This window comes from Nymphalis io, chromosome 6 (assembly GCF_905147045.1).
Source record: "Nymphalis io chromosome 6, ilAglIoxx1.1, whole genome shotgun sequence".
Classification (NCBI taxonomy): Eukaryota; Metazoa; Arthropoda; class Insecta; order Lepidoptera; family Nymphalidae; genus Nymphalis; species Nymphalis io.
This window is the reverse complement of record NC_065893.1, coordinates 10585543-10609977: the sequence shown is the minus strand read 5'-3', so window position 1 is coordinate 10609977 and position 24435 is coordinate 10585543. Positions and strand designations below refer to the sequence as shown.

Genomic DNA, 24435 nt, shown 5'->3' with positions numbered 1-24435 from the left:
TTACCCTTTAATTTCAATATGTGTGTATCGTGTGAATAATAAAAATATTTAAATTAAATATTGCGCAACATAGGGTTTACCGAATTGTATTCCACACTAAAAGTAAAGCCACACTTTGTTCTGTAATAATAAAAAATAAACATCAATATGAAAATATTTTTTACGACGTTTACACATACCTTGATTTGTTGCAATAATTACCACATAATTTCTAGTCTTCGGTTTTGTTCATAGTTTTTTTTTTTTCAATGACACAAAATGAAAAAAAAAAGCTGTCATCTGTTTAAGTTTTATCAAATCTACTTCTATTAAAGAGGGTTGCCTGCCTTACTAATATTACAAATGCGACAGGGAGTTTGTTGCGCTTTCACATTTTAATTACTGAACCTATCATCACTAAATTATGCATACAGGTTGTAAAAAAGGAAATAGAGTAACACCTCCCCCCACCGTGGTCGTAATCTTGTTTGTAAATAAAAAACAGTATAGCTTACTTTATAAACTTACTTTATAACAAACTTCAACAACTTTTTTAACAACCTATTTTAATTTCAATGTTTAATTATACTCAACCAGTTGACTTCGGGTTTCCATCTCAAATTTTCACTAGGAATTTTATCTAATTCGGACAACTGAAACAACAAAAGTTTGGTTATGTTCAACAAATTATTAAAAAAATAATATAATAGAATGTATTTTTGTTTTTCAAAAAATTGCTAATATATATTTTACCGTGTAGTTCTAATCTAATCTATTATTAACTGGTTATTTTACACAATAACTCCAGGTTCCTAATTTAACAATTTGTTATGTAACGCACAAATCTGATATGTCATAGATAAACCAATACTTTGCAATATCAAGAACTTTTTTTGAAGTATGATTCATTGTTCAATTAGCAAACAAGGCAAGATTTATCGACAGACAGTATACAGATTTCGAGTAGTATGACCAACTTGTCCAAGACCTGACTAAGATAGGGCTATATTTTTTATTTATATACAAACCTGATGTCTTATGAAGTGAACAATTTTGACAATGTTCTCTGCTTTTGTATCTTCGGACAGGGAATAAAACCTCCTCCAAACAGCTGCAGCCAATATTTTGTCCTCACCAAGCCCTTCATCATACCCAACTAATGCAGCTTGGAACTGTTCAGATAGTTCTGTTACTTGCTTTTTTGCTATTGTTGGATTTGCTCCCTAAAATGAGATTGGATTTAAACTTAATATTGTAAAAACTATTAAAGTAAACATTTTTTTGTTTATGACATAATATATGACATAATCTGTCAAAAACATACCACTATTACCTTTGTTAATGTTAACCTTCTTAGAAGTATTTATAATACCTATGCCAGAAGATTCTGCTCATCTATAAACTTTCGATATTATATTATTGTCAATTAAACAAAAAGTGAAGAAACAATTTAGGTAAATTCAAATAAATAAATACTACCTACATATTTATAACATACATAATTTATATATGCATGTATATGTAAACTGAATCTTAGTCTGTATGTCACAAAGCACATCAAACAACTCTCCAGTTATATTAGCCATTAGATGGACTCCGCTTTAGCATGGCATAGGTTGTTTGTTTATCATTAACACTTTAGATAACAAAAATTTTTCCTTTACAAGATTAATAAGAATCTAATAAGACTTGTGTATTATTTATTTGAGATAAACTAATATTGATGTTCATTGTTTTTATCAAAGAGCTAAATATTCTATAATTCATTGATATTGACTTTTCATAACAAAATTAATTTAATTAAATGTAATAGTAAAATACCAGTATATCTGTATTTTTATACATCATTCCTGATATACTTTCTACAAATATATCAGGTAACTTTCTAATACATTCATAATAACTTTTCATTTCACTCTAAAGTATAGAAATGAAGCTTAAAACAATAATATTATGAGAATTACACAATCTGTCATTATTTATTTAATTTTATTTCCTGAAAGATATACTTTCTTTTATTTTTTATCTTACTGGGTGGAATTTTGATTAATGGTTATAGGTATATATAGTATATTTATAAATTATACAATTAATTACCTCCAATAACTTGATTCTATTTGCAACATCAGCCCATAGGGCTTCTATAATACAATTCCTTACAAAATGTCCATCTCCTTTGACATATTTTTTTTTTTGACCACTCAATGAAGTTACATCTTCAGCCATATAGCGTACAAGTAATAACCACACATGAAGTTCAGTTATTATAAACCAAGATGCAAATGTGTCTGGGAGTTCTAGAATCTCAAACCATTCATTGTATGCAACTTTGACCGGTACAGATTCATACAGAAAGTAACCCGTTAACTTTAAACGCTGAAAAAAATACAAAATTAATAGGTTATTGTGTCAAATTGTTGTTAGTCTTAAAGTGAGGTTATAATAGCTGAGATGAGGCTGGATGCTAACTTACTGTTCTCTCTTGATCCATCCATCCTACAGCATTCATAAATTTCTTAACATAACTTTCTTTGAGAGCTACGGTGCCTTGGTCTCTCATGTTTATTGAATTCGTACACAAACGGATTGCACTAGGTCTTGCATAATCGATTTTATTAAATGCTCCATGTCGCCACAATATCTAAAATTATTTATACGTTTACAAATGCATTCTGTTCTTATTTCGTATCTGTAATTATTACATATTATTAAGCTTACTCTTGTTAAAACTCGATTTCGAAACATTGTTGTTTTTCACAAAATTTTAACGCCAATAGAATATTTTTGTTTTAAACTATAACAAACATGTTTTTACTTTAGAACTATTAAAGTTATTATAGTAAGTATATTATTCTAAAATATTTTTCCTTAATTATAATTTATTTTATATTTAATATATAAACAAACTTCAAATTGCATTAAAGACGAACTATTAGATTCTTCTGAATTCTGCAAGATATTTTAGATTCTATTACAACTACTTAAGAACTAAAATGAGCAGTCATTAATCAGTTGACAATGAGTCAAAAATTTAGTGACATTTTGAATCCAGTGCTTATAACTAAAGTAAGTCCACAGACCACACTTGCGCAGTATCCCATAACATATATATATATATTTATAGTTTAGGTAGGCAGACGAGCATATGGGCCACCTGATGATAAGTGGCCACCAACGCCCATAGACATTGTAAGAAATGATAATCGCGAATGCGCCACCAACCTTGGGAACTAAGATATTATGTCTCTTGAACCTGTAATTACACTGACTCATTCACCGTTCAAACTGGAACACAACAATACCAATTACTGCTGTTTTGCGGCAGAATATCTGATCAGTGGGTGGTGATAACAAATATATTTAAAGAGGTATATTTCCTAGCCTAATAAAAGCAGTTCATCTGATTTGATATTTTTATTTCTTATTTTAGTCTTAGGGTCGGGTCAATCTAATTACTTAGGTGTTGGTTAATAAAGTAAATGTTTTTTTGGTACCTGGTTATTTTTAATTAAAATGGTATGGCTAATTGATATCTAAAAAGTAAACGTTATTATTATTAACATAGATCCAATAGAATTATAAAAATTTAATTATTGTTGCTATATTTCTCCTAAAGAGTATACAATCACTAAGTAGCAAAATAAGCACCTTCACCTTTATAAAGTAAAAAGATTACGATTTGATTCAGCTCTGCAAAACTGTAATGCAATATTTGATGTTAATATACGGCGCATCTAGTATAATGTTCAGCTGGGTACATTCAGTTTTACGGTATATTGTATGCAATTTACTTTAGAGTATTGAAGCCGCTATATCGATGTATCCCATATCTTTTGACAATAACTTATTACTTACCTAAAGAGTATTGAATTCATTCAAAGAAATAAAAGTCATGACTGTTGCTTTTCTTTGACTTTTTCTTTAATAATATAAAAAAAAACTGCTTGTATTGTTTACTATATATTCATATAAAAAACTCCATCTATTCGCTTAATCTGTATTAAATCAACCTGATTATTGATTTGTTAACTAAGCTTTCAACTTTTAAGTCTTAATATTATCTGTGGTGTATTTTCACGTCGGCGACTGATCGACTGTAGGACTAGATAATTTTATAGGTTACATAATTTTACTTTGCAACCGCCCGTACACTTTGCCCAGTTATTCAATCTTAAAAAATGTTAGGGGCTGTAAGTAGGGTTGGTGGCGGCTTTTTAGCCGCAAAATCAGTTGCCGAAAAAGCTCTAGCGGAGTGCGGCAAAATTGTTGCTGTTTCTGGAAATAAGAGGGATTATGCAGCAAAAGCCTCCGGAAAAGGGCAAGGTAAGGTGGTTGCAGTCATTGGTGCCGTAGTAGATGTACAATTCGAGGATAATCTTCCACCTATTCTAAATGCCCTCGAAGTACAAAATCGTACACCACGTCTGGTGCTCGAAGTGGCCCAGCACTTGGGTGAAAATACAGTACGTACCATTGCCATGGACGGCACAGAGGGTCTCGTTCGTGGACAGGCTGTCCTCGACTCTGGCTCACCTATTCGTATTCCCGTTGGAGCGGAGACCCTAGGACGTATCATCAATGTAATCGGAGAACCCATCGATGAGCGTGGTCCAATCCCCACCGACAAGACAGCCGCCATTCACGCCGAGGCGCCTGCATTCGTCGACATGTCTGTAGAGCAAGAAATTCTGGTAACTGGTATCAAGGTCGTAGATCTGCTTGCGCCTTACGCCAAGGGAGGTAAGATTGGTCTTTTCGGCGGCGCTGGTGTCGGCAAGACCGTACTTATTATGGAACTGATCAACAACGTTGCTAAGGCCCACGGTGGTTACTCAGTATTCGCTGGTGTAGGAGAGCGCACTCGCGAAGGTAACGATTTGTACCACGAGATGATTGAATCAGGTGTAATTTCCCTGACAGACAAGACATCCAAAGTAGCGCTTGTGTACGGTCAGATGAACGAGCCCCCTGGCGCGCGTGCCCGTGTCGCTCTCACAGGACTGACGGTTGCTGAATACTTCCGTGATCAGGAAGGACAGGATGTACTACTTTTCATTGATAACATTTTCAGATTCACCCAGGCTGGTTCAGAAGTATCTGCGTTGCTGGGTCGTATTCCTTCTGCTGTAGGTTACCAACCCACCCTTGCCACTGACATGGGTACTATGCAGGAACGTATCACCACCACCAAGAAGGGATCTATCACTTCTGTACAGGCCATTTATGTACCTGCTGATGACTTGACTGACCCTGCTCCTGCTACCACCTTCGCTCACTTGGATGCTACCACTGTATTGTCCCGTGCTATTGCTGAACTGGGTATCTACCCTGCTGTAGATCCTCTTGACTCTACCTCACGTATTATGGACCCTAACATCATTGGTGCTGAGCACTACAATGTAGCACGTGGCGTTCAGAAGATTCTACAAGACTACAAATCTCTACAGGACATTATTGCTATCCTTGGTATGGATGAGTTGTCTGAAGAGGACAAGCTGACTGTAGCACGTGCACGTAAGATCCAGAGGTTCCTTTCCCAACCTTTCCAGGTAGCTGAGGTTTTCACTGGCCATGCCGGAAAACTTGTACCTCTTGAGGAAACCATTAAGGGATTCTCTAAAATCCTTCAAGGAGAGTATGATCATTTACCAGAAGTTGCATTCTACATGGTTGGACCGATAGAGGAAGTTGTTGCTAAAGCTGAAACTTTAGCTAAAAATGCATAAATATGAAGTAAATGAAAGATTGTATCATATTTCATAATAAATTTAGCTGTAACAATTTATTGTCTATTTATTTCTAGAAACCCGTAGTTTATAAGGCCCTAAATTACTGCATTACTGCCTTTTTACTATGAATTTTCATTCTACTTAATCTAATAAATATATTTTATCTATATATAATCTAATAAATTAAAAAACCTATTTATACAATATATAAATATGTTTCATTAGGGAGCATATATGAATGAAGGAAAAATAATAATTAAACTATTGGTTTAAAATAAGGTTACTAATAGTATATGACAAAGAATGAATGTAATAAATATGAAAAAAGGTTTTTGGATATAGTTCATACTTATATATTAACCAGTTACAATGTGCATTTATATTATGTTAGGATTTTATCTGTAATATTTAAAAGTACAAGTAACATGCTCTTACAGCATCAATCTCATCATTTTGTATTTTCATTAGTAATTAATTTTTAAATAAAAGAATGTACTTCAATTTCTATTATATATTTACAACGAGAGTATGAGCTGTAAAATGTATTTTCTAAAAAAGCATGTCACATTGAGGAAAATACTTTATTTGTATAGTCTAGTAAGATCTATAACAGCCACTGCCAAGTTCAAACACGTCATTATATGCCACTAAAAATTGACTAGATTTGCATTTTTGAAGTTTTTTCGGGTTCATCGACGCAATGGACGTTTAGTGGTCGATACCAGTGTCCGACACCGGGTTCATGTAACAGCGAGGCTGTCAAAATTACTTATTATCGTTTTATTATGTTATTTAAAAATGTATTGATTACATATTACTTAATTGTCCTTTGTTTAACTACGCTGCTATGCTGGACACGGTCAATTAATATTTAATGTTAGGTTTATTTAATTACTCTCATTGAAAAAAAAAAACACGGTGTAGGTACTTACTTTTTTAAACAAAAAATCTACAAATAATTCGAGATAAGAGAATAATAAGTCGAGACGCGCAAACAAATATATTTTTGCATGGTGTATTTGCATATAATAGTAGGATACCATTAATTATTTTATTCTTATTGTCTACGATTCAGAACAGTCGTGAAGCATACGGACGAATTACGTTTGGTTATGGATTCGTGAAAGCTCTAGAAGTAATGACAGAAAATTCCAAGACACAATATAAATAAAAAACGAGCTATAAATGTTCCATGATTGGACTAAGTACTTATTTTTTTTTACTTTACTTATTGCGATTTGCAATTTGCGATTTGCGATTGCCGATGGTTTTGAAGCTAAATGAAGCAATGATGACGATTTGAACTTTTAATACATTTTTACAGAAAAAAATAACGTGTTCTTATCGGTATTGAGGGATATTTTAATAAGATTCGAGTTTGTTTTAACAGACTATACCCCGTACCACATCGATTGGAACGTATCGAACGTATTGAATCGTAATTTATCGCAAAACTTAATCGTTTCATCATAAGTAATATGACAAAGTTTTAATAAAGACCTGATGAAACGTGTTATTACCATTTTATTTTTCATAGTCATGATTTATTTGATGAGAATTTTTCAGTTTCTCTCAGTTTCCAAGATTGGTAATGTAATGGCGGTGACTACTTACTATCAGACAGGTCATTTACCAGTATACACTTTAAATAAAATAAAAAAAAATAGGCAGGTCAGGAAATATTAAAAATTAAGTATGAGGCATGGCAGCTTAAATTTTATTTTTTCTACCTAAACTTACAATATTAAGAACTGTACAAACATAACATTATATTCTCAAGAAAAAGAAATAATACTTCGCGTAAGCATTTGACGTTAGACATTTTCTGTTCTATCATTACTAATGATCATTTCAGTGGTTTTAATAACAGATACGTGAGAAGTGGGCTCACAGTCTATTTGTTTATTTACATTAGCATCTAACACACCTTCGTCATTTTCACTGGAAGTTGGGTCTAAAACAATTTCTTCGTTAACAGGACTTTTAATTTCATCAACGGTAGACGGATTTACGTTATTGACGATAACGTTACTAGATATTGTTTTAGTTATATTACAATCCACTTTAGGTACTTTGACCACTACCACTTGGTCCTTTTTATCTTCTTTTAAAGCTATGCTTTTATTAGGATCTTTTATCTTAATAGTTTGAAATTTCAGCGGTGAATTTAAAGCTTGAGTACCATCTATGTTCCTATTTATTGGTTTTATAACTAAAATTTTAGTTTTCATACCAGCTTTTGTAAAATCCGTTATATTTTTCTTTATTAAAGGATTTTTAATGACTTCTAAGCTTTGTCGACGAAATTTTATAGGCACCATAGGTACGTTTATGCTTGGTTTTGCTGCGTCTATTACTGGAACTCCGGTAACTTTTATCGTTTCTACGGGTACTTTATCTTTGACTTGTTCTTTGTTAGAATCAACTAAAACTTTATCATTACTGTGCACTTTAGTAGGCGTGTCTTGTAATTCTTTACTTAACTCTGACTCGGCAGTTTTAGACTTTTTATTTACAAAAATTGCACTAGAAGTTTCATTCATTTCATTACCAGGAACGTCTTTAGTAAAACTAGGCAAGTTGGATGATTCTAAAACTTTATTTACGTTAGGTGTATCTTTTAATTCTTTTTCATCTTTCTTTGGGGATATTTTATCAACTTTGGTAATTTTCGGTATCGAAGGCCGAGCAAAAACAGTCGATGATCGTGTTTCTTTTGGAGTATTAAATAGATCAAGAGTTTTCATATGACTTTGTGCATTTTCCACTGACTTACGGGATAGAGTTGTTAATGCCCCACAACAATCTTTATTAATTAGGTCATAGTTATTTTGAATGTCTTGCTGTATTTTCTTTTTACTTTGTGTTGGCTTAGCAGCTACCGGCTGATAATCGCGATACCCTTGCGCTTCCAGTTTTAACAAGTTAGACAAATCGTATTCAAAATCTTCGTTTTTAGGTTTAGTTTTCTTACGAACAGGTCTACGAGATGTTACAGTTGCTAATTCAATTTGATGTCGTTTTGTTATTTTCTCTTCAAGTTCATCAAAATCTGAAGAATTCTCTTCAAATACTTTAGAATTTGATAGTGAATCGTTCTCTATGAGAATAACCTCTTTTAGACTTTCATCTACTTTTTGGTCATCAACATCATCTGAAAAAAAGAAATAACTTTTAACATGATATGGTATGGGTTTAATACATTTAACATTGATGTCAAAATAAAAACATTATAATAATAATGTGCATTTCGAATTACTCTCAAAAAAACAAACCTGAAATAAAAGATTCTTTCTTCTTCTTCAAGTTATTCTTATAACGAGTCGCTTTTCTTTTCCGGGACCCGACCTCGGTCACCCGCGTACTGCTGCTGGAGCTATCATCAGATAACCGACTAGAATCACTGGAACACCTGCTAGGCCGCCTTGAATCCGGACAAATTTCATTTGCAACAATTACTTCATCGTTAGATTCCGCAAACTCTAAAGCTTCAGCTCCATCAATTGCCTTAACTGTGCTATAGTAAAAATCAGTATTACCTTTAAGTTTATGGACGACTTTTACATGTTCTAGAAGGTTATCAAAATTAAAATGTTTAAAGTTACATAATTTACAGGCATATCGCACCCATTTATAATGTGCACTCATGTGATCAAAGAGTTCAATAAATTCTTTAAATTTATTATCACATTTTTTACAGAGCAGTTTGTCTATTTCTGTATCTGGTTGCATTTTTTGTTTAAACGCGTTGAAGTTACTTTTTTCGGCTTGTTGAGCAAATGGCAATTTATTCATTAGTGTACTGTCGTAAAAGTATGGCTTATTTTGTACAATGGTATTATCAATTTCCATTGCATTATTTTCTTTATTTTGCTCCTTTTTCTCCTCTATGATTGTCATGACTGCTTCGGTTAATTGTTCTTCAGATTTATCTGTTTTATTTTTTTCTTCAAATGTATCTCTTTTCTCATTTCTATCTTTTTGTTCATTTTTATCAGTTTCTTCATATTTTTCATTTTTCTCATTTTTATCTTTTTGTTCATTTTTATCTTTTTGTTCATTTTTATAAGTTTCTTCATATTTTTCATTTTCCTCATTTTTATCTTTTTCAACATTTTTCACTTTATCTTCAGTTTTATTTTCTATTTCAATGTCTTCAAGAACCGTTGCAGTATCTAAAAAGGATATGTTATATTTTATTTACAATGTTTTTAATGGATAGTTTCTATACTTAAAAAATAAAAGCAGTGTTTTTTAGTTTGGCAAGAGATATTTGGAGAAACTGCTTCATAAATTACGACGATATAACTACACTAATAAAATGATGATGATGACTGATGATGGTTAATTAATTAAAAAAATAAGTTTAATCACAAGTCAGTTTCTAACTTGAGTGAAGTTATAAAAAGACCTTTTCATTGCTAATAATCCCATTAATTTAACCTGAATTAGCTTTTCAAATATGACATATGAAATTACATACATTTCTAAGCTGATATTGTTTTGTGAATAAATTAAATAACACAGCCTTAGCCATTATAAATATAAAGAATCTAGTTAGGTATAAAATGCATTTAGACAGCAAGATTTAACAGTAGTTTATAAATTATTTATCTTATAGTGAAACAAGTAGCGGCAATACCATTCTTATATATAGATGCCACAAAGTGGTATTGTATAGATGTCTGTTCTATATCGTCGGACCAACCAAAAGTGTTGGAGACATACTAACAATTATTATGTTGGCAAACAAGACTAATTTGGGCGGTGGGCCATCGAAATTGTGACGCATAAGGCGATTAAGGCGTACCTGCGACCGAAGCGACACGAGGTTGTGTCAAGTAGGGGTTGTGTTGCGTCTTGTCGTAATCTTTCCTGATTTGTATCTGTATACGTCGGCGATGCCTGCGCGCGCATGTGTGCGCATGCGCAGCGAGCGCGGCGCGACGTTCGAAGGTTCGTCCGCAACCGCCACAGCGTCGTCCGTCACCTTCGCCGTCTAACTGCTCTAGCCACGCCTGAGAACGTTGAAAAAATACAATTATTCAAATTTCATATCAATCAGATTATTTTTTCTCTTTAAAATGTTTATTTAACTTTAATCTGATTATTTTTATTATGGCCAAAATACATTTATCCAGTTATGACAATGGTAGCTGTCATAGATTTATATACTCATAACATAAAAATATAATCAAACTACTATAATAATATATCTACAAGCAGTGTAACAAATACTTTATCATAAGTGTTCTTAATGGTAAGTACCTGATTTTCCTGGTCGAGTCTCTCCTCCTCAGTTATTTTCTGTGGAACAACATTCTTCGGAGTTGTCTTTCGCTTTTCATAAAAAGCGGGTGGATTATTCATTCGGAATGCTTTTGCTTGTATTGACTCTCGCAACCGACGAATTTGAGCAGCTGTTTTTCTGAAAATTATTATTTTAAGAATCATTTAATATTTTAATTATATATAAAACAGGCTACCCCTCCCGGCTTCGCACGGGTAGAATAAGGACGATTTGACGAGCCGGTTGGCGTGGTCGGTAGATACTTGCCTTTTCACGCCGAAGGTTGTGGGTTCGATTCCCACCCAGGACAGACATTTGTGTGCATGAACATGTCTGTTTGTCCTGAGTCTGGGTGTAATTATCTATATAAGTATGTATTTACAAAAGAAAAGTAGTAAATGTAGTATATCAGTTGTCTGATTTCCATAGCACAAGCTTTGTACAAGCTTAATTTGGGATCAGATGGCCGTGTGTGAAAAACGTCCCAGGATATTAAAAAAAAAAAAAAAGGGTCTATGTAAATCTTTTATATAGAAGGACAAACATACAAAGAAAAGTACTACTTTTTTTAGCCTATACATCACAATTTGCTCAATGGTTTGGGAACGCATAGTGGACAACTATATTAATATTCATTTTTATTTATACAGATAGATTATGAATGTATGACATGAGATTAATAGAAACAATGTACAAAGATTAGTGACAATATATGTTCTTACCTATGAACTTTAAATAGATGTCGATAAACACTCCATGAAGTTGAAAATATATCCAAGCAATCCGGACAAGGGTAGACCAGACGACTCTCCAGGTGTTTGTACTTCATGTGGAACTTTAATGTTTTTTGAGTTGAAAATTGAAGATCACCTAAAAATTTGTAGATAAATATTATGTATAAACACTTTAGAGAAACAATTGGAACATTTTAAATAAAAATGTTCCAACCCACAGAAACATAGATGACACTAAACTAAAATTTATTAACATTTAAAAGAGGAAAATTATGTAACAATGTTATGCATATTATTATAGAGATATTCCATAACATTATGCCACTATAGAAAGGATTTTCTCTTTTAAATAATTATATTAACATTTTTGTGTGTTGGAATATTTCTACACAACACCATCCAATGATAAATGTATAAATATAAACAAATAAGACAAGATTATTTAATATATTATATAATTCAGAGGTACATTGAGAAAATTTTTACAAAACTAACCTAAACATTACATTTACATCAATCAAACATTTACAAATAAACCAAAGATAGAGGGTTCAACTTCAAACCCACTGCATTTTAATGAAAAAAGCAAGAAAAGTTCATTGGTGATGCCAATACACATATTGCAGACAAATTATATAGAAAGAATAAAACAAAGCAATATATAAATGAGTTTAACATAAATTTATAATTCATGTTTTGTATATAGACATAGTGAGGAAAGCTGTATGTGTGAGATAAAAATCAGCCACATAGTATCGACCAATACCAATTGGAACAGAGCTAGAACTCTAATCATTCTCCATTAAAGGAAATAAATTGTTTACTCTACACATTTACAGGCTATTATTGACCTTACTAACATTTTTAATAGAGATTTGCTGAAGCATAATATTACAACAACAACAATAACAGCCTGTTAATGTCCCACTGCTGGGCTAAGGCCTCCTCTCCTTTTTTGAGGAGAAGGTTTTGAGCTTATTCATAATATTGCATCACATAATACTGTTTTCATAAGAGTAATAAAATAATACTTACAGATTCTACATTTAAGCTCATCCATATCCTCATTCTCTTCGTCATCACTTATTTGTATTATACTGTCCACAGTTGAAGACAGATTATTTTTACTTTGTACTTTAAATGTTCCATCACTTTGTAGAATTGCATTTTCTTGTGATAATATATTATCTAATTCTTTTACCTACAAATAATCACAAAATATATTTTTAAATTATATTAAAATTAGTTTATGTTCTTATGATTTTTTTTTTTACAAAAGCATTTGGATCTTTACCAAAGATTGTAGGGTAAATCTGTAAGTGTCTTTAAATTAAGTAATAATTAATTAATATTTTTAATCATCATGAATATGGTGCAAAGTAAAACATATTGTTACTCAATACCAACATGTGTTGGATGAAATTTTGCATATACATTAAATAACGGCACTGGAGCATCATAGTGAAATAAGCTTCATCCCTCAAAGCCTTTGTCATCTACATGATGTTAATGACCATGACTGACAACATTAAGAAACTAGGATTCATTTTAAATATAAAAATAACATACTTGGAGCTGCATACTATCACTACTGGTTTCATCATCAATACCAGCAATGTTTTGATAAACGGCAACTGAACTCTTTGGAATTTTCTGGAAAACCAATTGTTGTTCCTGAAGTTTTTCTTCTTGAACTCCCTTGTGTTTAACTATTCTTTCTACTACTTCTGTTATGTCCTTGGTTATGGGAATCCGTTTGTCACAGTCTTCATCCTTTAAATTGTTTGAATCATTTAAATCCTTCAAAGACTCCTGATAACTCTCCTCTAATTTCCTTATTTTTAATACCTCCTGTATCTGTAAGTAGAAATTAATATTTAACTATTAATATGTATTTATGATCTCATTTTTAAATTTCCTTTGCATATTTAGTAAATAAAGCTTTTAATTAATTTAAAATTTATTTTAGTTAATATCTAACAATCTGTTTCACACATTACTTTTCAGTATTGAAATTTTATGATCTCATTTTTAAATTTCCTTTGCATATTTAGTAAATAAAGCTTTTAATTAATTTAAAATTTATTTTAGTTAATATCTAACAATCTGTTACACACATTACTTTTCAGTATTGAAATTTATCAAAAGAATCATAATATATTACTATCAAGTTCGAATCTGTGCTTACTTGAAAATATTCAACTACTAGGTCTTTTCAATACACAAAATTATTTCAAATGTTATTAACGTTATTATAAGATAAATATTATTAATCAATTATGAATCAAAGATAAATTTCAAATGTTTTTGAAATACTTACAGAACATGTTTCCTTAAAGAAATGGCCATGAATAGATGAATTAAATTTCTCTTTGCAATACACACGTTTGTGTGATATAAAATTTGCCAAACTTCTAAATATATTCCGACACACCTTACATTCATATAATAGATCACATTCATTAGTTAGCAAACTTTTCAGCTGAAACATAACAAAAAATAAATTAACTTTGATTGAAAATTAATAACATTGAAAAAAAAAAATGGTAATATGAACATTTCAATTTTAAACTTTTCCATGTAAATTAATATTTGCAATAAATTTTTACCTCTTCAGTTGCTTGGTCAAAAATTTTCCTAGCCTGAGAAAATCCAGTTATATTTGTCTGTATTGGTTTTCTAAGTAATGAAAAATCTGTTTCTTCATTTTCCTCAATTGATTGTCCACTTAATCTATTTGCCTTATTTTTCTCTTCTTTTTTCTTAGTGTTTATTTTATTACCAGCCATTTTGACATCTATAAAGATCACATTATATATACACATGAAAAAATGCAAAGACATATTTTTACTGCATTATATCTTTTCTTTAATTTTGGAAAACGTGTTTCAACAGTTAAGATAATAAATGCACTGTTTCGAATAACGCCGACCATCCAAGGTACTATACAAACTTACTATTTACAAAGGATCTGTTATCTAATAATCACTATTAAAGGTCTCAATTGTCATCGTGTTATTAAGAGAACTTTTTTATTTAACTAGAAATATAATCGGTTAAACTTAGTTAAAGCATGGTTTTTAATCACGAGGTTTACGTGCTACAAAGTATAAAATGTTCACAGTCTAACAGTCTCTCCCTCGAATTTCGACGAAAACATTGATCCTCATCTTAAAAAAACACGTTCGACTAATATTGAATTTAATGCAGAAAACTAACCAAGTATTTAAACCTTGAAACTTACAAGGAAATCTTGAAAACTTCGAACTTGAAAATCCTTATGTTTCGACAAATTCACCACCATCACGCCATATTTAACAAATGAATACATATCAACGATATAGCTAACCAGCCATCTACTAACACATTTGTGTGTATTTATATCTGTCAATAATAAAATATAATTTCGTATATTTCATTCGTATAACAATTAAAAAGAAAATAATAAATATTACGAAATATTAAAAATTATTAATATATTGTAGTATTTTTTTCATAAGAATATTTTTAGACGTACATTCGTTTAAATCAATGTTTCCATATGTCATTCTTCGCAGATTCGGTTTTGACATTTACGAATGTTCAGGAGATTGAAGACAATAGTTAATAATTTTTAGTAGGTAAAGTTTTATTTTAAGTTCTGAATCTAATGGTAGGTAGTATTAATAAAGTTGCACTTTATTTCTTGTTTTTTTCTTGACTTAATTGTATGTTAACTAATATGGGAATAAGCGATATATTTGTAGTTTTTAAGTACAAATATTATTTTTGATGCAGATATCAGATTGCCGGCAAAAAACCTTTAGTTTAAAATCTACTGCTGTTAGTGTTGAATTAAACAATAAAATATGGCAGATGCAGAATCCCAAACCCTTGATTACCAGCAGAGAAGATGGCATAACATAAGAAAGTTGTTAGAGAGATCTGGTCCTTTCTGTCATCCCGATTTTGAACCGTCGGCTGAAATACTAGATTTCATAATGAATTCCTGCAAAGTTTTGATAGTTGGGGCTGGTGGTCTTGGCTGCGAGCTACTAAAGGACTTATCTCTCATGGGTTTTAAGAAGATACACATTGTGGATATGGATACTATAGAGCTATCAAATCTTAATAGACAGTTTTTATTTCGAAAAAATGATATTGGATTATCTAAAGCCAAATGTGCAGTTGAATTTGTAAATAAGAGGTAATTAATAAAAACTAAAGTAGCCGTATTTTTATTTTATTATTTGAGTATTAATTCTTGCTATATTATTATATATTTTAGGGTTCCAGGATGTGAGGCAGTAGCGCATCATTGTGCCATCCAGGACCTAGATGAAGGATTTTATCGCCAGTTCCATATTGTAGTTTGTGGACTTGACTCAATTGTTGCAAGACGCTGGCTGAATGGAATGCTAATGTCTTTGCTACAATACAATGATGACAGTAATACTTTATTTATTTACCTACTACATATGTATATAGCTTTATAATTGTGGATCATAATGTGATTTTGTAACTTTCCAAGATACACTTTCATCTTAATTTTGATGTTTCATGTCTACCTTCTGATGTGACTTCAAAAATAGTTAGAAATATTATATCATAAAGCATTTAAAATGTTGTCAGAACCATATTTTTTTTAATATGGTGTTCATAAGAATTTGTGTTGATAAATGCTGCTTAAAGCATTATTTCTATTAATGTCTGGTAATAGTTCTTAAATGAACTGTGTAAATGGAATGCATTCTGTAAGCAGATGGACTTTAGTAACATTATAGTGATCATTATCATTAATATACATACATATTGATTGATAAGTAATAATAAATTCTTGTTGACAGGAAGCTTAGATCAAAGTAGTGTGATTCCATTGGTGGATGGAGGTACAGAGGGATTCAAAGGAAATGCAAGAGTAATTCTTCCAGGAATGAGTGCATGTATTGAGTGCACTTTGGATCTTTACCCACCTCAGAAAACGTTTCCACTCTGTACTATTGCTAACACTCCAAGGTATGTAATTAGTAGAGTCCAAACGCTTTAAACGCGTTTGGACTCTACTACCACTTACCATCAGGTGGAGTAGAGTCATTTGCCCTCCCGGCGAATATAAAAAAAAAATATATATATAAAATTGTCATAATTGAGCTGCAATTTTTTTAATATTATATTAGTGTCTAAATGTGTTGATATGGGTTTTAATTATCGTTATTACTCATGGACGATATTTTAAATTTAAGTATACTGGCCCCATAAATCAAGACATTTTCTCTGTAATACTTTGCTTATGTAAAAAATAATTTTATTTTATTCCACAATGGTCTTTGTACTACTACAGTACATACTGCTATCTGTGCTAAAACATATTTAATTATGTAATTGCCTTAAGTGTTTTATTCATCTACTTTATGATAATTTGGAGAAAGTTAAGAAATTTGCTATAACAATTAAAATCGACACTATTATTGTATTGTATTAAATAACAATATATTAATATTCCAGATTACCAGAGCATTGTATTGAGTATGTTAAAGTTTTGCAATGGGCGAAAGAAAATCCCTGGGGTAGTTCAACTACACTTGATGGTGATGATCCACAGCATGTTGCCTGGGTGTATGAGAAGGCACAGGAAAGAGCCATGAAATATGGGATTACTTCAGTTACATACAGGTTAACTCAGGGTGTCTTAAAGAATATTATACCAGCTGTAGCAAGTACTAATGCTGCAATTGCTGCTACTTGTGCAACTGAGGTAAATATTATAAGTGAACATAAACAGATGCTTTATAATTATTTTATTACCATAAGTATTTGCTCTTAGGTGTTGCAAGGTCATTTAAAAGATTATGTGCTACCTAGCACTTTGTTACATATTTCCAAAATTTTGTTTATATAGTTAATTACTTGTTTTAGGTTTTTAAATTAGCTTCTTCATGCTGTACTAATATGAACAACTACATGGTTCTCAATATGTCTGAAGGAGTGTATACCTACACATTCGGAGCTGAGAAACGTCAAGATTGTGTTGCTTGTAGTAATACTACTAGAGTAATGGAAATTGAATCTGATGCAACATTGCAGGCAATCTATGATAAATTGTGTGAAGATAAAGGATATTTAATGAAAAGTCCAGGTGAGTTTAATGTAATCACCAAAACACCAAAATTTAATGAATTTTCAATACAATTATTAAAAAAAAGGTTATTAGATTAATTGTTGTTGAATAAAATTTACATTTACAAATTTACATTAAATTTAAAAAGAGTATTAAATAGATCTAAAATTTCCAGCTACTTATACTATAATATATAAATTGCAAATAATAACTAATATTATAAATGCAAAAGTGAGTTTATTTGATTACTTTCATGTCTTAACTACTCAATTGATCATTGTGAAGTATTATATAAACTTCTTTTATGGTTTGAAAGACAATGTTGGGGATGTATTCCACTATTCTGCTCCTGTGCAGGGTGGTGGATACACATAGCGGAATTTCTTCCAACATAAATTTTCTCACTATCCTTCATTGCCAAGACAATGACTGGACTCCTATAAAGCATATGAAAGCTCCATATATTCTGCCTACCTAGCCATTGGCTAATGATTTAGATATATATTTATAATACTTTATATAATTTTACAATCCAATTTTTTTAAGGAATTACAACAATCATCAATGGTCGCAACAAAACTTTGTACATGTCTTCAATCAAGAGCATTGAAGAAAAAACAAGAGATAATTTAAAAAAGAAAATTACTGAGTTAGGACTATACAATGGATGTGATATACTTGTAGCTGATGCTACAACCCCTAACACTTTAACAATTAAACTGAAATTTTCTGAAAATGCCGATGTTGATATGGGGCGATAAGACTACCTTTAGTTTATTTAACCATAATAATTGCTGAATGCTATGAATATAATTCACATGCTTTTGTATTATTAACATAAGAAGTTTAATAAATTATTTTAAAATTGTTTCTATTAGTATCATTTCAAATTTACTATAATTAAAATATGTATTATGACAATGCCAAATGTTTAGTTTTTAGTCATAATTTTTAGGCTGTAATCACTTCAATCAATTTTTTCTGAAATTCTATATTAATAAATAACTTTAAATTGGTCTTCTAAACTTCATAGTTCCATATTTATTACTTCTATAGTCATAATTCCTTGACTGTCAATGTAGTGTTTAGAAAGCTGAAATTGTGCATACCTATCTAATACGGTTTTGACTTCATACGATATTCGACAACTTATACCACATTTATACTTAGTCAATTTGGTAATTGGTTATTTTTCTATATCTTTTTGACATTTATTTTAGATCGTAACTGTTTTAGGTTACGTAAAAGGTAACTTTAAAATCTCGTCTAATAGAAGTATGTAAGCTGCCTAATCTTATTTATCTACTGACTTCTATGTATGTAACATTATAATACCGTAATAATATATAAATATATCAGTTTAAAAATAAGGACATTTGTCACGTGTTCAATTTTATTGCTATTCTTAATATCGCTCCATCAATATAAAATCGAAAATAATGGTTTTAAACAGTGGTAAATCAGGACAAGAAAAACCTTATCCAGTTAAATATCGATTAATTGTATAAATTTAAAAATTGGAAATATTTTAAAAAGAAACGAATGCCCTAAAATTGTGGGTTATGTACATCGCTAATTAAGCAAAATAAACTTAAATACATTTTTTTTGTATCTTTACATAGTAAATACATATTTAATGTTGTCGTTCGATATAGAATATTTATCTGATGACGTCTACGACAAGACTCTTCTGACCGTCTTACGAGGCCGCCCGCCGGCATATTTTTTCCCATTCCGATATAATTGATGCTTTATTCCGATATTTTAAAACTTTCATAAAATGCTTTGTACAAAAAACACTAAATTATAATGAAATCGCCATCAACAAAACAATATTTTTTTTTTGTAAAATAGTAAAAATCGATACTACATATAGAATTATAAATCGATCGAATCGATAATCAAAATGTTAACTTCAAAAGCTAAAAACCAAATGGACAAGCCACAGAGTGGAGCCAGAGCCAATTATTGACCTATATAACGTTAAGACGGTATATTTTTTATCTGTTGGCTTCGATGTTTTGAAGTTTTGTGTATCTGACGTGGTGCTGTCGAGCTGTCGAATCATAAACTTACCTCTCTTTTACAGTAAGGATAACCAAAACGTACAATTTATATTTTCTTTAGAATCTTTCAAAAAGGTAAAAAACAAAAATGTTGGACAGTTTATTTGACGATGTTAAGCGAATGAACAAGAGACAGGTAACTTTCATTGATTATTATTTAAATGTATAGATGACGTGAACATGTACCGGTCCTTTATTCATGAATTTTATTTCATTCCAGTTTATTTACCAAGTACTTAGCTTTGGTATGATAGTATCGTCAGCTCTTATGATATGGAAAGGACTGATGGTCGTAACAGGCAGTGAGAGTCCAATTGTTGTTGTGCTCTCAGGAAGTATGGAGCCAGCTTTTCATAGAGGAGATTTACTGTTTCTTACTAATTATCCCGATGAACCAGTGCGTGTCGGTGAAATCGTAGTTTTCAAAGTGGAGGGCCGTGATATTCCCATTGTTCACAGAGTTTTAAAGCTTCATGAAAAGTAAGTAACCTGAACAAAACAAAGCAAAACAATCCAAATAATTGACAATGTTTAAATATATCGTAATATAGCTTTTTAAATGAATATTCACGGTGGTTCCTAACAGGTTGTTGCTATTATTGCGCTTACAATAATTAATGTAAAGCATTTTATATTGATAGATGAATATTGATTATGATAACTGGAAAGCCAAGCGCTATGTTGTCTTTTCATCTTAAGAAAAAGGCTTCACTATTATTCCACCAAGCTACTCAACCAACTGTTAATTGGTACTGATACATGTGGCAGAATTTCATTCAACACATGCAGGTTTTCTTACTGTGTTGTCCTTTAATGTTAAGCATGAGCTGAATTATCAACACAAACAAAGCACATGATAGTACTTCATTATGTAATATTTACTTAAGGTCTGTGTGTTAAAAGTATGCATGTGGTTACCTAACTATACTAGATTTATTTTTAAATTATCATTTTCTAAATGATATTGTAATCATTGTATTGTAACAAGAAAGTTTAAATTGCTTAGTAAAATTTAATTTACTGTAATTATTGTATTTGAATTAAATATTTTTTAAATGTGTAACTGGGATTTGCTATTATTTTTATACATGTATCATAGACATTACTTTTTCTTCTGTCAAATTAGTTTAATTATGTACAACATAATTGATATTAATTTGGAAGGTTATTATTTTTTTCTTTTTTAGGAACAATGGTACTGTTAAATTTTTGACTAAAGGTGACAATAATAGTGTTGATGATCGAGGCCTGTATGCTCAGGGTCAGCTCTGGCTAACTAAGAAGGATGTTGTTGGTCGTACTAGAGGGTTTCTACCATACGTTGGAATGGTCACAATTTATATGAATGAATATCCTAAGTTTAAGGTAAATAATTTGACAAGAATATAAAATCCATTTAGCTATCACAAATTATTTAACAACCGAATAGAAATGATTTGTGTTGTTTCATTTGAAGCTCAAGTAGGCCAATGTGTTCCAATAATTATGGAAGCAGCTATATGGGATATTATATGATAAATCACATCATCTGGTAACTAATTTTTGATAAATGTACCCATAATTCATCAGGTCGCCTATTTAAGTCTGTATTCTTGTCAGTATCAAAATAATGAGCTCAATTTTCGTATTAAAAATTAATAGTAAAAAAATAATTTATAAATTTTTTTTTTTCATATTTCAGTTTGCTGTCCTGGGCTGTTTAGCAATTTATGTATTAGTACATAGGGAGTGAAGTTGTAATTCGATCTGATGGAATAGAGAGTATGTTTGTAAAAAGAATAATGGACTTTCAGATGTATTTCCACTTTTTTAATTGCAGTTCTCTCTAGAGTGAATATTATATTTATTTTGGTTTAATAAATCTGTTTTTCTTAATAACACTTAAATTAATTATTATGTTAAAGCTTCATAGAGTTTCACCTGTTCCGTATACAAAAAACAAATCAATTTTTATTAATGCATTTACTATGTTTTAATGAACATATTGTGAAAGTAATACAAGTAAACATAAGTAAAGTATACTCAAATAAATGTACTTAATTTTTTTTTTTTTTTTAAATTTTGTCTAAAATATCCGATAACATGAACAAAAAATTAATATTATATCAGTGAAACCAAAAGTTTTATTATTTAACCTAAAGTATTTTTGGAGTAATAGTGGTAGTTTAAATTTTATTTCTCTTAAAATTATTAATTTAGCAGACTTCAAATAAGGAATTTAATCTGTGGGATGAATTATTTCCTTATGTAAATTGAGTACTGAGATCCGTTAAGAAACTACTGTGTAAATTTTCGTAAGACAATTTGTTGTCGGTCAGTGAGTTTTATTTCAATGATTTTTTTTAACATTCTTTAATGTGTTCCTAAATACGTCTTTGTTGCACATAATTAAATATTTATACGTCAACTTGTATTTTCAACAGATCTGTTTCTTTTCTCAGAACAGCATAATTATGTAAAATTTTAATTTTGATAGTTGCCAGGAATAAAATTATATTTTAATTTACTTCGTGGTAGGACAGCTTTTCTGGTTAAGTATGATACAGTCTAAAATTATTCTACTTCAGAACAGCAATCATTTTATTGCTGTGCTCCAGTATTGAAGCAAGTATTGATTAAGGCACTAGGGATAGCTTATTTTCCTTGGTTGGTGGTGTGTAATATTTCATACATAGCCAATTTCTGTGCATTGGTAATCATTTACCAATATGTGGCCCATCAAATATCTTTATATAATATATAAAAAAAAACTTGGTCATATAGCTTTATGCCAGCCAGAAACCACCAAAAAACAATAGTATATTATTGTTGTGTTTCGGTTGGAAGAGTGAGTATGCCAGTGTAACAACAGGCACAAGAGACATAACATTTTAGTTCCCAAGGTTGGTGGCGAGCTGGCGATTTAAGGAATGTTTAATATTTCTAATGGCACCAATGTTAATGGCGCCTTTGTCAGTCCGCTTACCGATTTCATGGAAGAAAAAAATGAAATTAACTATCTTTTTTTACATAAGTATTTAATAGATAAGTTTGCCATTTCACTCTACTGTAAACCGTGTAAAAGAACTTTGTTCCAAAAACTCATTTTCCTGGAATAAAGATTACCCGGTGCGTTCCAAAATCTAAGACCTAGCCATACTAAATTTTATCAATTTTTTTTCGGGCATTTTTATGTACAGAGAAAATGGCCGAATTAAGGCAAATATCTATGCCATAAGCTCCTTATCAGCGTAGTATCTTTTGTGGGTTTCCAAGGCGACCCAAGATCCGATTTTTAAAAACGTTACGCCATAAGTGTAAACCGGGAATTGTAGAATTATGCTAAATAGCTATCTCACAAAGACAATGCAGTTTTCCGGTATTAAAAGCATCCTATGTGATATTCCAAAATATAAAAATCTTCATACGATTTTTTATCGAAATCCGTACGTATTTGTTTTAGTATGAAGTAATAATACATAAAATTCATATAAAGTATATGTGCCGGTTCAAAAACTAATCTATGGAAAAACCAACAAACATTAATAATACCTAATGTTTACAAAAAAAACTGTCTTTAAAAACATATCTGTATCAAAAATTTATATTTTTGTAAAAAATGTTTTATGGTGGTTTTTATAAATTGAAAGTAAAAAAAATATTGTTTATATTTATTTTATAATTCAATATGAATGTACATGCCTAACTGTTTGTTACAAATTTAATTTTTTATGTACGGTTAGGCTTTTCAACAAATTTTAATTATTATTGTTTTTTTATGATTTTTTCTTTAGACTTGACCCTCGAGGTGTAACTTATAACTATAAAAATATCATCAACATCGGTAAGCAATCAGAATCCGAATCAGAATCAAAAATATCAAAGATTTGTTGACGTTCTTCATGTTTGACGTCAGCTAGAAAAGTGAATAAAGGAGTAGGTAGTATGATAGAGGTTTATCTATTTATGATTTCTAACACTATCTGGAGTATTTTCTACAAAAAGATTGATTACTATTAGATCCGTAATCGACACATTCTAGATCCGGGCTTTTCGTAATGATACGGACCATTGATGTGGCCCGAATCATCTTTAAAAGGAAAGCGCTTCATCATTACTTAGGTTTAAAGGTTCAAAGGTTCTATGATAGTCGTGATTCATGATGTATAATTTAAACCTAGATTTTCTTATTAATAACGTCTTATATTTATTTATTTAAAAAAGCCGAAATGGCCTAGTGGTTAGAACGCGTGAATCTTAACTGACGATCGTGGGTTCAAACCCGGGCAAGCACCACTGAATTTTCATGTGCTTAATTTGTGATTATAATTCATCTCGTGCTTGACGGTGAAGGAAAACATCGCGAGGAAACCTACATGTGTCTAATTTCATTGAAATTATGCCACATGTGTATTCTACCAACCCGCATTGGAGCAGCGTGGTAGAATAAGCTCCAAACCTTTTCCTCAAAAGGGAAAGGAGGCCTTAGCCCAGCAGTGGGACATTAACAGGCTGTTACTGTTACTGTTATATTTATTTATTCGATCTAAATGTTAGAAGT

General features: G+C 30.8%; 5 protein-coding genes across 8 annotated transcripts; 3 read left to right on the top strand and 2 right to left on the bottom strand.

The window, feature by feature from the left end:
* Positions 1 to 486: 486 nt before the first annotated feature.
* LOC126769024 (ubiquinol-cytochrome-c reductase complex assembly factor 1) lies at positions 487 to 2951 on the bottom strand. Its single transcript, XM_050487562.1, has 5 exons — positions 2698 to 2951; positions 2453 to 2620; positions 2077 to 2355; positions 1008 to 1202; positions 487 to 632 (listed from the first exon to the last, which is right to left on the bottom strand). The coding sequence occupies exons 1-5, from the start codon at positions 2722 to 2724 to the stop codon at positions 552 to 554; spliced, it is 750 nt and encodes a 249-aa protein (XP_050343519.1). The 5' UTR covers positions 2725 to 2951; the 3' UTR covers positions 487 to 551.
* Positions 2952 to 4042: 1091 nt separating this feature from the next.
* LOC126768934 (ATP synthase subunit beta, mitochondrial-like) lies at positions 4043 to 5762 on the top strand. The gene has a single exon (XM_050487406.1). The coding sequence runs from the start codon at positions 4158 to 4160 to the stop codon at positions 5703 to 5705; it is 1548 nt and encodes a 515-aa protein (XP_050343363.1). The 5' UTR covers positions 4043 to 4157; the 3' UTR covers positions 5706 to 5762.
* Positions 5763 to 7402: 1640 nt separating this feature from the next.
* On the bottom strand, positions 7403 to 15068 carry LOC126768874 (uncharacterized). 2 transcript variants are annotated; one of them, XM_050487254.1, is made up of 10 exons: positions 14977 to 15068; positions 14342 to 14529; positions 14053 to 14214; positions 13302 to 13589; positions 12768 to 12933; positions 11721 to 11868; positions 10977 to 11136; positions 10519 to 10726; positions 8984 to 9883; positions 7403 to 8862 (listed from the first exon to the last, which is right to left on the bottom strand). In XM_050487254.1, the coding sequence occupies exons 2-10, from the start codon at positions 14519 to 14521 to the stop codon at positions 7523 to 7525; spliced, it is 3552 nt and encodes a 1183-aa protein (XP_050343211.1). In that variant the 5' UTR covers positions 14522 to 14529; positions 14977 to 15068; the 3' UTR covers positions 7403 to 7522. The 2 variants fall into 2 exon arrangements, with proteins under 2 accessions (XP_050343211.1, XP_050343210.1); XM_050487253.1 differs by having other exon boundaries at positions 14952 to 15048.
* Positions 15069 to 15308: 240 nt separating this feature from the next.
* LOC126768957 (NEDD8-activating enzyme E1 catalytic subunit) lies at positions 15309 to 18699 on the top strand. Of its 3 annotated transcripts, none has more exons than XM_050487453.1 (7): positions 15309 to 15384; positions 15510 to 15918; positions 16000 to 16160; positions 16559 to 16727; positions 17217 to 17466; positions 17628 to 17847; positions 18376 to 18699. In XM_050487453.1, the coding sequence occupies exons 2-7, from the start codon at positions 15581 to 15583 to the stop codon at positions 18588 to 18590; spliced, it is 1353 nt and encodes a 450-aa protein (XP_050343410.1). In that variant the 5' UTR covers positions 15309 to 15384; positions 15510 to 15580; the 3' UTR covers positions 18591 to 18699. The 3 variants fall into 3 exon arrangements, with proteins under 3 accessions (XP_050343410.1, XP_050343411.1, XP_050343412.1); XM_050487454.1 differs by having other exon boundaries at positions 15333 to 15352; XM_050487455.1 differs by having other exon boundaries at positions 15334 to 15348.
* A 1108-nt stretch (positions 18700 to 19807) lies between these two features.
* LOC126769046 (signal peptidase complex catalytic subunit SEC11A) lies at positions 19808 to 21776 on the top strand. Its single transcript, XM_050487595.1, has 4 exons — positions 19808 to 20031; positions 20116 to 20375; positions 21083 to 21260; positions 21577 to 21776. The coding sequence occupies exons 1-4, from the start codon at positions 19984 to 19986 to the stop codon at positions 21625 to 21627; spliced, it is 537 nt and encodes a 178-aa protein (XP_050343552.1). The 5' UTR covers positions 19808 to 19983; the 3' UTR covers positions 21628 to 21776.
* The last annotated feature ends 2659 nt before the right edge of the window (positions 21777 to 24435 follow it).